The sequence below is a fragment of the Triplophysa rosa genome, linkage group LG8 (genome assembly GCF_024868665.1).
Source record: "Triplophysa rosa linkage group LG8, Trosa_1v2, whole genome shotgun sequence".
In the NCBI taxonomy this organism is placed as follows: Eukaryota; Metazoa; Chordata; class Actinopteri; order Cypriniformes; family Nemacheilidae; genus Triplophysa; species Triplophysa rosa.
The window spans coordinates 9,302,390-9,317,485 of record NC_079897.1 but is presented as its reverse complement, the minus strand read 5'-3'; the positions used below and the strand labels follow the sequence as shown (position 1 = coordinate 9,317,485).

At 41.7% G+C, this 15,096-nt stretch overlaps 1 protein-coding gene across 1 annotated transcript; it reads right to left on the bottom strand.

Annotated features, from left to right (window-relative positions):
* Window positions 1–4,423: 4,423 nt before the first annotated feature.
* On the bottom strand, window positions 4,424–14,387 carry ttc29 (tetratricopeptide repeat domain 29). Its single transcript, XM_057339788.1, has 9 exons — window positions 10,585–14,387; window positions 10,041–10,210; window positions 9,490–9,675; window positions 9,104–9,316; window positions 7,768–7,853; window positions 7,588–7,679; window positions 6,360–6,483; window positions 5,525–5,748; window positions 4,424–4,478 (listed from the first exon to the last, which is right to left on the bottom strand). The coding sequence occupies exons 1-9, from the start codon at window positions 10,662–10,664 to the stop codon at window positions 4,424–4,426; spliced, it is 1,230 nt and encodes a 409-aa protein (XP_057195771.1). The 5' UTR covers window positions 10,665–14,387.
* Between the last annotated feature and the right edge of the window lie 709 nt (window positions 14,388–15,096).

The following is a 15,096-nucleotide window of genomic DNA, read 5'->3' as shown; positions in this document are numbered from 1 at the left end:
GTGAATAATGATCAAAAACATAAAGACAGATCAAAAACATAAAGACATATCATGAAATTCCTCCATACGATCTATCAAAAATTGCATTCATCATCACCCTGCTGTCAGGCCTGGGCCACCGCTGTGTGGGATGCTAAAAGCCCCTGCTGTGCCAGTTACTCTGCTTTTTCTGAGGAATTCAAGCAAGTGTTCCAAGGGTCCTGATTCATCCAAACAGCTCCTGACTATCCGACAAGACCGGCACAACGTGACGGACTACGCCATCCAGTTCCGCATGGTGGCAGCAGCAAGTGGCTGGAACGACGAGGCGCTCTCCGATGAAGGGGCTCTCCGATGCCATCCACTAGACGAGCTGGCCACTCGGGATCCACTCGCTTGAACCTTGAGTCCCTTAACAGGTTGGCCTCGCGTATAGACCACCGACTGAGAGAGAGAGGACTCAACCGCAGACTTTTCGCCCCAACTCCTACCAGTCCCAGTTCTGAGTCCCCACCTTTGTCCCCGCTGGCCCCACCAGAACCCATGCAGATCGGGCGCGTCTCCCAGGCTGAAAGAGACCGCCAGATGAGGGAGCGTTGCTGTCTGTACTGTGGCAAACTGGGCCATTTCCGCTCCGCGTGTCCCGGGCTACAGGGAAACGCACAGTCCTGTGCAGGCCGGGGGGAACTGTAATGGGAAACATAACCTCCTCCCAGCTGTCCAACTCCCGTCTGCTCCTCCCAGTCACCCTTTCCTGGGACAACCACGAACTATCCCTTCGAGCTTAGGTAGACTCGGGAGCCGCAGGAAACGTCATGGACTGCACCTGGGCGAAGGAGAATGGCGTCCCCTCCGAACGTCTCGCTGACCCCGTGAGGGTCACTACACAGGATGGGAGCCCACTGAGACCTGGCCCAGTCACCCGTGCCACAACCCCCTAGCGACTTTTAATTTCCCAGCATCAGGAAATGATGAACTTTCATCTCATCCCGTGTTCGGAGTTCCCTCTACCCCAGGCTACCCCTGGCTACATATTCACAACCCTCACATTGACTGGTGCGTGGGGTCTGGACATGCAGGGGAGCCCTACATGTCAAGCCACCTGTGTCTTTTCGAGTCTCCCAAATCCCCCTCCCGAGACTCTAGAATCCATCGACCTGTCCTGAGTTCCCGAGTGCTACCACGACCTCAAGCTGGCATTTAGCAAATAGAGGGCCACCACGCTACCACCCCATAGACCTTACAATTGTTCCATCGAACTGCTTTCGGGTACCTGCCCTCCCAGGGGTCGGATCTTCTCCCTATCTCCCCCTGAACGTGCTGCTATGGATGCCTACATCAAGGACGCACTGGCAGCAGGCCTCATTTGTCCTTTCACCTCACTGGCAGGGGCGGGGTTTTTCTTCGTGGCCAAGAAGGATGGCGGATTACGCCCGTGTATCGATTACTGGGGACTCAACGCCATCACGGTCTGTAACCGCTACCCCTTATGGCCACAGCATTTGAGCTGCTACAGGGAGCGGCCTTTTTCACCAAGCTTGACCTACGGACCTTGTACCACCTCGTGCGAATCAGGCACGGTGACGAGTGGAAGGCTGCTTTCAACACACCCACTGGCCACTACGAATACCGTGTGATGCCCTTCGGCCTCACCAATGCCCCAGCTGTATTCCAAGCGCTCATCAAAGACGTGCTGAGGGATATGCTCAACCTCTTCATGTTCGTTTATTTGGATGACATCCTCATCTTTCAAGCTCTCTTCAAGAACACACGAAACACGTCAGAAAAGTGCTTAAACGTCTCCTGGACAGCCACTTGTACGTGAAGCCGGAGAAGTGTGAGTTCCATTCCACCCGAGTGCAGTTCCTGGGATTCGTAGTGGAACCCGGCTGCATCCAAATGGATCCCAAGAAGGTGGAGGTGGTAGCGAATTTGCCCACTCCTACATCTCTCAAAGAAGTTCAACGTTTCCTAGGGTTCACAAACTTCTATCGCAAGTTCATCAAGAACTTCAGCTCGGTGGCAGCCCCTCTCTTGGACTTAACCAAGGGTGGCAACGCAAGGATCTGTGGGGCATAGAGGCTGAGGCGGCTTTCCAGAAGATCAAGCAACGCATCCTCTCTGCTCCCATCCTGACACTTCCTGCGGCGGACAAACCTTTCGTGGTGGAAGTAGATGCCTCGGAGGTGGGTGCTGGAGCTGTTCTGTCTCCGAGAGGTGAGGACAAGAAGCTCCACCCTTGTGCCTTCTCACCTTGGGCGAGAGGAATTACGATGTGGGTGATCGTGAACTCCTCGCGGTCAAGCTGGCTTTGGAAGAGTGGAGACACTGGCTCGAGGGGGCTTCTCAACCGTTCCACATGCTCACGGACCACAAAAATCTGGAGTACATCCAGTGGGCGAAGCAGTTGAACTCCAGACAAGCTCGGTGGTCCCTTTTCTTCAGCCAATTCCAATTTGTCCTCACCTATCGGCCCGGGTCGAAGAACCTCAAATCGGATGCCTTGTCCCGAGTATACACCCCCACCATTTGAGAGGATATGGACATGCCCATCCTCACAGTAAGACCGTGGCCCCGATCTCGTGGCAAGTCGAGGACACTGTGAGATGGGCCCAGGCTACCGAACCGGGGTTGAGTGGGGGTCCTACTAATCGGCTGTTTGTCCCCAAGGCAGCGCGGTCCCAGGTTCTTCAGTGGGGGCTCTTCTCTCATCTCACGTGTCACCCGGGCGCTGGTCGCACCTTGGAGTTCGTCCAGCGAAGGTTCTGGTGGCCCACCATCAAAGAGGATGTTGGCACCTTCGTCAAGACCTGTCCCGTCTGCAGCCAGGGCAAACCTTCTCACCACCACCCTCAAGGTCTCCTCCACCCCCTACCCATTCCCTGTCAGCCCTGGTCCCATATCTCGCTGGACTTCATTACGGGTCTTCCCCCGTCCCAGGGCAACACGGTCATCCTAGTCGTCGTCGACAGGTTTTCCAAGGCAGCCAGAGTCATCCCCTTGCCTAAGTTACCCTCTGCAAAGGAAACGGCCGAACTGGTAGTTAACCACATGTTCCGAGTCTTTCCCCAGGATATGGTTTCTGACCGGGGCCCCCAGTTTGCCTCTAGGTTTTGGAAGGCCTTCTGCCAGCTTATAGGGACTACTGCCAGCCTATCTTCAGGGTACCATCCAGAGTCCAACGGCCAAACCGATAGGATGAACCAGGAGCTGGAAACCGCCCTCCAACAACCCCTCCACATGGTCGTCTTTCATTGTCTATATACCATTGGTATGTCCCCACACGTGTGTCAGTTTGGCTATGCCCCTCCCGTGTTCCCTGACCAGGAAGCCGAAGTCGGAGTGCCTTCAGCTCGGAGGTTTGTCAGACTATACCGGCTTATGTGGAAGAAGGTCCACCTCAGTCTTCTACGCTCCTTGCTACAGTACCAATGACAAGCCAACAGATGTCGTCGTCCTGGTCCCACCTTGCGCCCTGGCCAGAGGGTCTGGCTCTCCACGAAGAACTTACCTCTACGGGTGGAGTCCCGCAAGCTGTCCCAGAGATACATCGGCCCCTTTAAAGTTGCCAGGAGAGTTAATCCAGTTACCTACTGTTTACACTTACCCAGATCCCTTAAAATTAACGTTTCACGTGTCTTTATTAAAATTTGTTGTTTTCTCCCCTTGTTCCGGCAGGCTGACCTCCGCCTCATGTCATCGGGGGCCAGCCTGCTTATACCGTCCGCCGGATACTGGACTCCCTCCGGGTGCAGCGGTCCTGGCAGTATCTGGTGGACTGGGAAGGCTACGGTCCCGAGGAGCGCTCCTGTGTTCTTGCCAAGGACATACTTGACCCTGACCTCATTCGACAGTTCAGAGCCCTCCATCCCGAGAAAGCTGATAGGAACGTCAGGAGCCGTTCCTAGAGGGGGGATTCTGTCAGCATTTGGCTGGTTGTTTCCGGTTTTTGGCCACTAGAGGCCCCCATTGTGCCTTTTTTGTTTCATCCCTTGTTTTCTGTTATTGTTTGCACCTGTGCCTCGTTCTCCCTGTATGTATTTAAACCCTTAGTTTCTTCTCTCTAAGTATGACCGTTAGCACCCAGTCTAAGGGAAGCTTTGGACATTTTTATTGCTCCTGCTGGATTCTCTCTTTTTTGGAGCTCTGTTTTGGGGTTAGCATTTATTGCTGGATTATTTTTCGAGGCTTTTTGTTGTACATACTTACCTTGTGGATTTACCTTTTTTTACCTTTTGGAATTACCCTTGACTATTTTTGCCTGGAGCTTGCTGGTTCCTTTTCTCTGAAAAAACATCGTCTCAAGTACACAGCAACATCGCCAGTGTTAAAAAGGGTCAAATTAACTCTCACAGTGTTTATATAATCCACACTTTGAGAGTCAACCGCAGTTACTGTGCGCTGTATCTGCTTCATTTTCTGTGTTCTGATGTCCCCTTGTGGCTCAGTGGACAGAGTGACTGTCTCCCACACCCGAGAACCGAGTTCGTGCCCGAGTTCTGTAGAAGACAAAGAAAGATATTTACAAGAATGTTAGAAACTGAGATTTCTGGCGTAGTCAAAATATGGTAAGGTGCCCTAGAACGGTTTGATTAGCAGAAGTCTTCAAAATATTTTCTTTTGTGTTTAACAGAACAAAAAATATATACACTAGTTTTTTTCTACTATGGTAGTCAATGGTGCCTCAGAAATCTCAGTTGCTAACATTCATCCAAATATCTTTCTTTGTGTTCTACAGAACAAAGATATTTATACAGGTTTGAGGATTAATTCATGACATAATTTTCAATTTGGGTGAACTATCCCTTTAAGTCTGCTTTTAAAGATTTGCTTTTGGAATAGCTTCAGATGTAGAAGAGTAGTTCGCCTTTAAAATGGAAATTCTGTCATCATTTACATGCCCTATTGTCATTTTTAAACCTGTATGACTTTCTTTCTTCTGCAAAACACAAATGAAGATATTATGAAAGATGTTGGTAACAGAACAGCACAGTCCCCCATTCACTTCTATTGTAACCAATGCAAGTGAATTGTTAACTGTTAACAACATTCTTCAAAACTTTTGTGTTCCACAGAAGAAAGTCATACATGTTTGAAATGACAAGAGGGTGAGTAAACGATTACATACAGTGATTTTCATTTTGAAGGTGCACTACTTCTTTAATAGCATCAGTTTAAATTAACTTATTAAGTATCAAATATAGCACACAAACCAAAAACAGACAAACTTGGAATATAAAACAGAATTCATATGGACTTTTTCCCCTTCAAAGTTCTTTAGAATCCATGACATTTTCATCAGAAAGAATCACAGACATTCAGCATTGAGAATATGTTTGAAGACTTTATTCAGTCTTTTCGACCAGTCCTTGTTTTTTGTGCACTGTTCATTTCTTCATTTGCTCTCTATAAAGAAAAAGAGTGTTTGTGTTTGCATTATCTTAGATATGGCAGCATTCATTGTTACCTGCACGCTTGTTACAAAAAGTTTATTTAGAACTCTAAAACTTTATGACCTGAATTCTTCAGCTGAGCATCTACTCACATGGCTTCAATAAAGTTGTCCTGTCTTTTTTCCTTCCACATGATGATTTTCTGGATGCTGTGCCGTCTGGAGATCTCTATGTGTTTATAATATGCCTGCAACATGCTGAGTGCATGGGAGGTGCCGACACGCACCTGGGCTTTCTGCAGCCTGGACACTGATGCCATATTACATGCAATCTCATATGCATGCTTAAAATATACATACGATTCATCATACTGCACCTGTACACATAAAACAGACACACACTTGCTGTAATGCATTATAATTCACTTTGAATAAACAAATCTCTCGTGTGCAAACAGTAAAATTCACAATGGCTCTGTTCCAAAATCCGAATGTGCTGCATTGCTGTCCAGTGCCAGTACATTAGCTGTCTTCTAAGGCAGCATCCTAATCTAACCAATGCATATATATGCAAAAATATCTCCCCACTGACTGGCTACTCAAAAGTAGCCATGTATTCTGATTACATACTTAGATGCAAATTAATATATTTTTTATTGTAGATTATTTTTCTTTCTGCTGTCATTTTTTTGTGTGTGTCATTACCCAATCAGTACTGTCTGGATGTGAGTTTTCTGTCAGAGATTAGTCACATAATATTCACAGCACAGCTGATTGGCTAAAAAATCAGAACTCAGAGAATCCATGTGATTGCAGGCATAATGAATTTCCCCTAAAAATGCTGCCGCATAGACAGCTCTAGGTTTTGAAACAGAGTCTATGATTTAATCTTCAGTATAATCTGTTTGCAGACTTCAAAAAATTTCCAGCACAATTCTCTGTATGATACAACTGTCAAACCACTTTTACTCTTCTTTTACTCTCTTACTCTAGAGTTGAGGATTGATCCGAGATATGTGTAGGCTTTCTCAAGATTTCTGTCCTGTTTGTTGCTCATAGAAATCTCAGCAAACTTTTCCAAATATTGAACTGCTTCCGTTTGCTTGCCCGAACTGTAACACACATTAAGGCGTCTTACTGTATATCATTCATAGATGTATAGATATAATCATGACTCCAAGCAGAAACATCCAGACATCAAGTTATACAAAACATCTATAAACATTCTTTCATTTTAATGGTATTAGCTAAAACCATACTTACAAAATCATTTTTGTTGTTACAAGCACATTTTACAAGAAAAGTGAAGTCAATAAAATTACTACACTGTAAAAATGGGTTTGGAGTTTAAATTGAATATTTTTTTGATGACACAAACATTACATTGAAACAACTAAACTATAAAAACCTATTTGCAGTGTAAATAAAATAGCATGTGAATTTTCAAAAAAGCAAACGATCTTATTATTTGTTATTTAGTTATCTCTAAGTAATCACCTTTTGCCTAGATTAAAGCCCTGCTCACTTTGGGCATTCTCACAACCAACTTCATAAAGTGGAATAACAGAAAAAAAGGGTTCCTACGTTCAGTCGATTTTAGAGTATTATATATTTTGTGATACATTCACTCTAAATAAATCCATAAAAATAGGGCACGATATACTGTATTAATATGAAGGAATTTCCTGTATTCATTTTTACAGTTGTTTTACCTGTATTTTACATTTGGCACTGCATTAAATTGCATTTTAGCACTAACGGAAATATCCGTAAAAGAAAAGAAAATGTACTTGTAATTTTCTGCCAGTACTTTGTTTTTTTTACAGAATCTTTTTTTACAGTGTTGTTGTTTATTACTGCATTGTAAGTAAAATAGGTCACAAAACAACTGGCCAGGAGTATAAATATTGATTTTACGGATCAACTAGTTAGATAATGATTAACAACAAGACTTTTTAAGTCTAATTTTCAAAAGTAGGATTTTTACAAATGGGACATAGGAGATTACAATTCATAAACTCTTGTTTTTACGATGTGTTAATGACCAAACACATTTTTTTATTTATTGTATAGTGCCATCAAGAGTCTAGTTTATGCAATTTGTTGTTCCCTGGCATTTCAAACCTTCAGTATGTGCAGATATTACAGTTCAGTTCAGTTTTGTGGGAATGACTGCATGAAAAGCTTCAGTATGTGTGTATTGTGTGTGCACTTGCCTCTCCAGAGATTTGGCAATAGCTCCATATGCTCTTCCCAGGTTATCCATATCTTCACGTGCTGTGGAGATGTCCTTATACACACCGAGAAACTGACACAGAATGCAACACAAATCTAATCTGTGTAAGCTATTCCAAGACTAATTGCAGATTGTATACATTTCTGTGTTCTGAACTGACCTGTTTAGCTGTTGTATGGTCTCCTATACTTTGATATGCAAGGCCCAGTCTATAAGCCGCCTTTCCTTTTGGCCCTGAATCTCCTGCTATAAGAAAAACCTCATGAATTAAAGGACCATTGTGTAATGTTTAGCGGCATCTAGTGGTGAGCACTACAGAGGCTGAGGACTAAGAAGTCATCACGTTTTCACTTCTTTCGCGAATGAGATATATTTACAAAACACATTCTGTAGAATCAACATGGCGACATGGAAACAACATTTCATGCAAGAAAAACATAATGCTTGAAAGATTGTGTATTTTGAATTGACTTTAACACTTTTTAGAGTATTGTGAGTATATTTCTGATGCAATCAACTGTATTATTGATTACCCACATGGCCAAAATAAATAGAACCTAGGTAAGCAGAGAACAAAGTACTACAGAGTCTCCATAGGGGAGGCCCTATCAGGTCATCATCAGGTGACTTTCCCATGGGGTGTTACTGTATTGTTTGTGTCACGTGTTACCAGGTATAAAGGTTTTCTCACACAGACAAGTACCTTGGGTTAAGCTATGGTTAAGAATGTAGAAGGTTGGCACGAGTACATCGCAACAGAAGAACAATGCTACACTACCACATTCAATAAACTCTTTCCCCACAAGCACTTGGTCCTGCTTTCTAGAAGCATTCTTGTACATTGGCGAGCCACCCAATGACTGCAAATTCAACAAAATATAACAGGGTTCATTATGTAAGGCCTTTATACACCGCTGAACACATAGTTATGTATATTACATTGCATTTCTGTCAATAGATCCTCCAAAAAATTACACACTGGACCTTTAAAGCAAGTGTAAAACCTTGTTCACACTGGTGGTGGTTGTATCACTTGTGGCTGCCAAGTAGCTGTATTAGTAGTGGCTAGTGTTTCTCCTGCTGTGTGTTATTAGCTGACACTGTTGGCCTTAGTTTTTTTAAATCTGATCATATAATAGAGTGGAGTGTCAGTTCAAAATAAGACCTTGTGCTCTTTTACAAGGAATAGCTAAAAATGAACATGAACAAATTAAGTGTTTTCATATGAATATTTCAGCAGTGCATAAAGCACCATGCATATTATCTGTGAGATGAAGCATTATCAAGGCAACAATCATAATTTATGACACAGTTTTACATTTTCATATCTCTCTATCATATAGAATAAATATTTGTATGGCATACAGTTAACCTTTAGTTACATTTCAGAGTTTTCATTTGACACACCCACATCGCATCACCAAAACAAGTCACCTAAAATTGCACTTATTTTAAATCACAGTTGTTATGAACTACCCTGGTGTTGGAATGCATACATTCTTTAGCCATCTCGTAGGCTTTGGTGAGCATCTTGATTGAAAGCTCACAGTCTTGTTTCTGAAGCAGCCTCTCTGCCAGCAGTGTGTACACCCTCCCCAGCTCTTCACACGAGCATTCGTGATGCGAGCGCCCACTGGTGTCCTGCCACTCGCGGCCCAAGGTCATGTGATAAAACTCCTCATAATGTTCTTGTGCTAGCTCCAGCTGACCTGGAAAACACACACAAGGATTCTGGTGAGTGACTGACAAAAAGCCCAAGACCTAAAGAAAAAAGATTGTATTTAAAAAAATATTTGCATTGTTTTTTATGACAATTTTTATTACCATCATAAAAAACACTGATCACATAATGTAATACATTACATATGTCATATATTTTTACCCTTCACAAAATAAATCTGTCCAATGTGCAAGTTGGCTTCTGCCTCTCTTTTGCCAGAGTCGATTTTTAGTTTGCGAGCTGATTGCAGGGCCAGTTGAAAGAAATGATGCTTCAACCATTCATCCTCTGATTCAGTGAAGAACCTGGCCAGACACAGGTGGTTTTCATACACCTCCCCGTATTGTCCTACAACAGAAGGTATGCATCATATCAGAGACTGATATAACATGAGTGATAAAAAACTTGTTACAGACCACAAGGAGGCTACTTGTTGACATGATTTAGTGTCACAAAATCACTCACCAAACCTATGCTATTTTATTTAAATTATATCATCGTGACAAAGGATTTATAAGTCATGGTAAGCAATTTCATTACACTAAATGCCTCATAATATACTGCCTGCCACTATTCACTTGCATTGTTTGCTAGAAGGGAAATTGTTTTTAAACACGTCGATATGGGGTTTTTACTGTAATCTCATTACATTATATCTAAGATTAAATGGTTAAAATAAATTGTCATCTGTATCCACACAGTAAGTGCGTTACCGGCTCTTTCGGCAGTTTCAGCGCGGGCGAGGAAGCTCTGCAGCGTCTCTAGTTTGTGTGGATGCGCTTCAGCTTCTTCCCAGCGCTGCAGCAGTGCAAACAGCTGCGCAAACGAGCGGTGAAAGCCCGCACACAGCAGCCCCGTGCAAATGTTTTGTCGCAATGGCTTCCTGAATCTCAAGAGATAAAGGAAAATAAAAAATGTAAGCGAACTATTAAAACTGTAATTTTAAGCAGTTACATACATAAATAGCATACCTACATAAAAGTATATTTAGAAACGGTATACAGTGTAACGTTACAGCACACGCACACACACGCACACACACACACTCGCACACACACGCACACACACACGCACACACACACACACACACACACACGCACACACACACACGCGCGCGCGCGCGCGCACACTTACACACACAAGACGGGATATTTCTCCGTCAGAATTTTTTTCTGGGACAAACCTTAGGACAAGACCTGTAAGTAAAGTTTTTTACATGTAAAACGTACTGCTAAAAAGTTCATAATTAAAGCTTACGTAGATGTTCTTCTTTGTTTCTGTGGATTGTAAATGTCTGGAAATAGAGTCCTCGAGTTGCGCGCCACCACTGAAGACATGCTCGTTACTGAAAGAAAACATAAAACCTGAGCTGTAGCATATGACAAATTTCGAATCTTTGCGACATCTTTATTTTGAAAGGGAGTTTTACCTTTCAGACTTAGTACCGTAACTTATAGTTGACAGAATGGAGACGCGTTACCATAGCCACCAAATTACCATTTCCGGTCAGAATTTAGTCAGATTTAAACTTGAGTAGGCAGTAATTTTCACCAATGAGTATTTTTTAGCTTCCTAGTTCGTAACACTGGCTAAAGATAATAGGTAGGTTAAAAAACGATTCAATAGGCTGCAGAATAAGTGTGCCTAAATAATAATTCAAATAATACAAATATAAATAATAAACAGAATACTTTATTTGACTCTCCATGATTTTACACTGTTTTAATGATCACAAAGACCGTTGACATAATTCAATAGAATAGAGTAGCTCAAGTATATTTACTGAAAGCCCACAGAAGTGTTGTTTTCTGGACTTTCTGTTAATTGTTTTATTATGATTGTAACAAGGCTAACCGTGTATGTATTATAATTACTGAAATAGTATTGAAATGTATAATCTTGCCCATTTCTGTGTCGATCAGAGAAACGTTTTAAGTAAAAATTCTTATTTTCTCATCTACATTAAATGGTGTAGGGACTTCATCTTGTGACCACATGGGGTCGCTGTGTACTGCGTTGTCAATTTGATATGACGCCTAAGAACACTGACGTGAGCTTCACTTCAGTTGCGTTTGGTATGGAAAGTACACACATATGATCAGGTTATGTTAAACCAGAACAGACAATAGTTTGGTGTTCTATGTGTGTGTTATAGGTTGACGATTACTTGAAAACATTTGAGGCTTGAATCGTTGACCAACTGATGCATCACGAGAAAGCGTTAGTCCTTATTGTGTTTTATAATTATATATACTGTAAGCACACAGTATGTGTGTTATCCTGGTGATTTTAATTTGCATAAAATATTTTAAAATTGGTAGTGAAATGTGGTAAATGATTATTTCAAGCAAGGTACTGACAATTGGTGTTCCTTTATGCACAATGAATCCAAATAATCCATGCACTCAATCATAATTAATTGGGTTATATCATAATAATAAATCATAATAAATCATAATTTATTTGTTGCAGGATGGATCAGACCAGAGTTTATTTATTTCTACAATTATTAAACATACAAACATCTTAAATATACACAAGCATCTAAGAATTTAATCTAAAGTACAGCAACATAAATGAATTACACAATGAATTACATTTTGGCCCAGTTTCACAGACAAGGCTTTGCTTCAATCACTGCTATGAATACAATTAGAATATTTAAGTTGCTTTTATAAAAATGCCTTAAAAAAACATTAGGCTACTGGTGTGCATCTTGAGAAATACAAAGGCTCTGACATATTTTCAGCATTCAACATACTAACAATACCACAAGAATAGAAACATTGCTAAATAAATCACATAACATTTCATAACATTATTACAGACATTATTACAAAACTCTTCAAACAGTTCTCCTAACCAACTTTCAATGTTTGCCAAAAAAGGGCACAAAATGCCCTAAAACTGCCAAAACATTTATGTCATTCTTCCAAATCACACATTATCACTTATAAAACACATGCATTAAAAACACTAACAACAGGTAGCATTATACAGTGCTTTCTTTTGTAAAGTTTCCTTACAAAACAGGAATGACACCATCTACTTTATACAGTTCTTTTCAACTGCTAACAAGCATTGTTCAATACTGAACAGTCTGCATTACCAACATGACTGTTGATCTCACCTCCAAAACTCATAGACGAACAAAACGTGTCATATATGTCTCCAAATTAGCACTGGCAACAATTCTCATTTAGAAAACATACATTTCATTCATAACACACTGACCTAAAACACTAAAAACAGGAAGCATTATATAAATTATGAACTTTTATTTCTGAAGTTTGAATGTGTCACGGTTCTGCCTTCTTGTTTCTGAACTTCTAGTTGTGTGGCAGGATCGGGACAGAGCCCTTAGGTTTTATGTGAGAAAGCCATGGGTTGTTTATGTTTTCACATCTCATGTGCTTTCTGGTGTCTTGTCATTGGCCCCGCCCCTCTCGTTTCCTGTATTGATTCCCTGCCATGTCTAATGTTTCTCACCTGCCCTGTGTCATTATCCCTCGTTTGTCTTGCCTTTAAAATGCCCTCATGTTTCTTTGTCCTGTGCTCGTGGATTGTGTATGTACGTGTACCTGTACCTTGTGCTCCTTGTCTCATCCGGTCCAGCATTGTGTTTTGACGTTTGGCCGTGTTAGTTTTTTGTTACTTTGTCCTGCTGTTTTTGCCCCCTCGTGGGGAGTATTTTTGTTTCTGTTGTTATATTTAGTTCTGTCTTCGTTACCCCATTGTGGGTCTTTTGTTTTATGTTTCTTTATTTAATAAAAGTTTGTGTTAACCCCTTCATCCCCGCTGCCTGCAATTGGGTTCTTCCTCCACAACCGTGACAGAATGGTTCAGTATTTCATATAGAATAAGAATAAAAAGAATGAATCTGAAATGCTGCAATTTTCTTTCTTTGAATATAGTACTAAATTTACAGTAAAAGGGTAAAACAGCAGGCAGTGTTGGCTTGCTCACCGGGAGACTGCATTTATTTATTCATTTATTTATTAGATATTATTTATTAGAATGATCTTGCTTGGTCTATAAACACCATGCACTGTGCTGTGTTTTACCTTTCTGTGTTTTTCTGTTTTTCTTATTTGCTCCTGTAAAGCTGCTTTGGAACGATGCACATTGTGAAAAGCGCTATATAAATAAAATTGAATTGAATTAAACAAAAATGGGGGGACATACTGAAATGCCAGGGCTGCAATGATAATTACTGAAAAAAATCAACATGTCAACAATAGCATGTGTGGTTGTTTGAGAAGTATTGAGAAATGTGTCCTAGCAATTGTAAAAAACTGTAATGTGGTGCATCTTGCAGTAATCAGCTCCTGTACTGATCAGGGAGTCTAACATTTTAAGAGTTGTCTCTTTCGCAGATTCATTTGCATGTTTGCAAAATCAAATTACATGTTTGTTCTGTTTGAACTTTATGTCTTGCCTTAAAAAGTGAGTATATCGCTTTGCTTCGGGTCTTGATCACCCTGTCAGGTTTTTGTCTGTTGTACTCTATCCCTTACTGAAAACTGTATTACAGTAATTGTGCACATATGTGTCACGGATCCACCAGGCACTGTAACCATGACAACACAGAGCTGCACCTCATCATTACACGTCAAGCACCAGTCAAAAGGAGCACTCAGTCTCACTCATTGTCTGGTCTAACACGTTAGCTACAGACTTCAATCTTACCAACGAAGCTATTACCTTCTAGTTCTCCAAGTCTTCGAGTTCTCCAAGTTCCCGAAGTCGTCTTTCCATCAAAGAGGTTTATCGTCATCTGATGCACCATTTACCTTCGTCTGCACCAGCACCTATACTCACCTGCACTCCCTGGATTCCCACGCCTGCCATCCACGATCTCCTGCAACATTAAGGACAGTATTAACACATATTCTCCTCGCTCTGTGTTTATAACCTGAAGTGTCAATAAATATCCCTGAAGTCGAAAGTTACCTCTTTGTCTGAGTGGTAATCATGACAATATGCTAATTGTGCATCTATTTTTTGTATTTTAACCAGTTTGCTCAACAAATAAAATCGTTCATTTGATAAGACTAATGTAACATGAGAAAATATATACTATATCTATATATGACCCTTTGACGGTCATTTATTAGGGCCCGAGCACGGAGGAGCAAGCCGCAGGCTTGCACCGCAGTGCAGAGCCCTATTGTTTCTGTGTTCTTCTCCCTCTGTGATCGCTAATTTGAAGGCCTAAACATGCTCAAAAACTCACAATAACTTGCACACGCATCAGACTTGGTGAAAATTTACGTCTGATAGGAGTTTCAAAATTAGGCGTGGCAAAATGGCTCGCTAGCGCCACCTAGAACTGCCCAGGCCACTACCCAAAACGTACATGCACCAAATTTGGTGAGCTCATAGAACACCCTGAATCATTAAGAAAAGTCTCTTGGAGCATATCTCTAAACCCAACAGGAAGTCCGTGATTTTTGATTTCCTGTGCAATTTTGTAATTTGTTTCAATTTCCAGTTGTCGTACTTTAATGAACTCCTCCTAGAGTTTTAATCCGATCAACATCATCTTCATGTCATTCTCATCTTGAGGCCTTTGCAAAGCTAAATTGCGGAGATCCTGACTTTTCATGGGGGAACGTGACCCTGGCGGCCTGCCAAAGTTTGGCGTTTCGCCATGAACAGGAAGTTGTTGTAACTCAGGCCTACAATGTCCAACAGAACCCAGACTTCACCCAGACTTCACAAATTTGATTAAAGTTCTGGCCTGAAGACATCTACATGGTAATATTA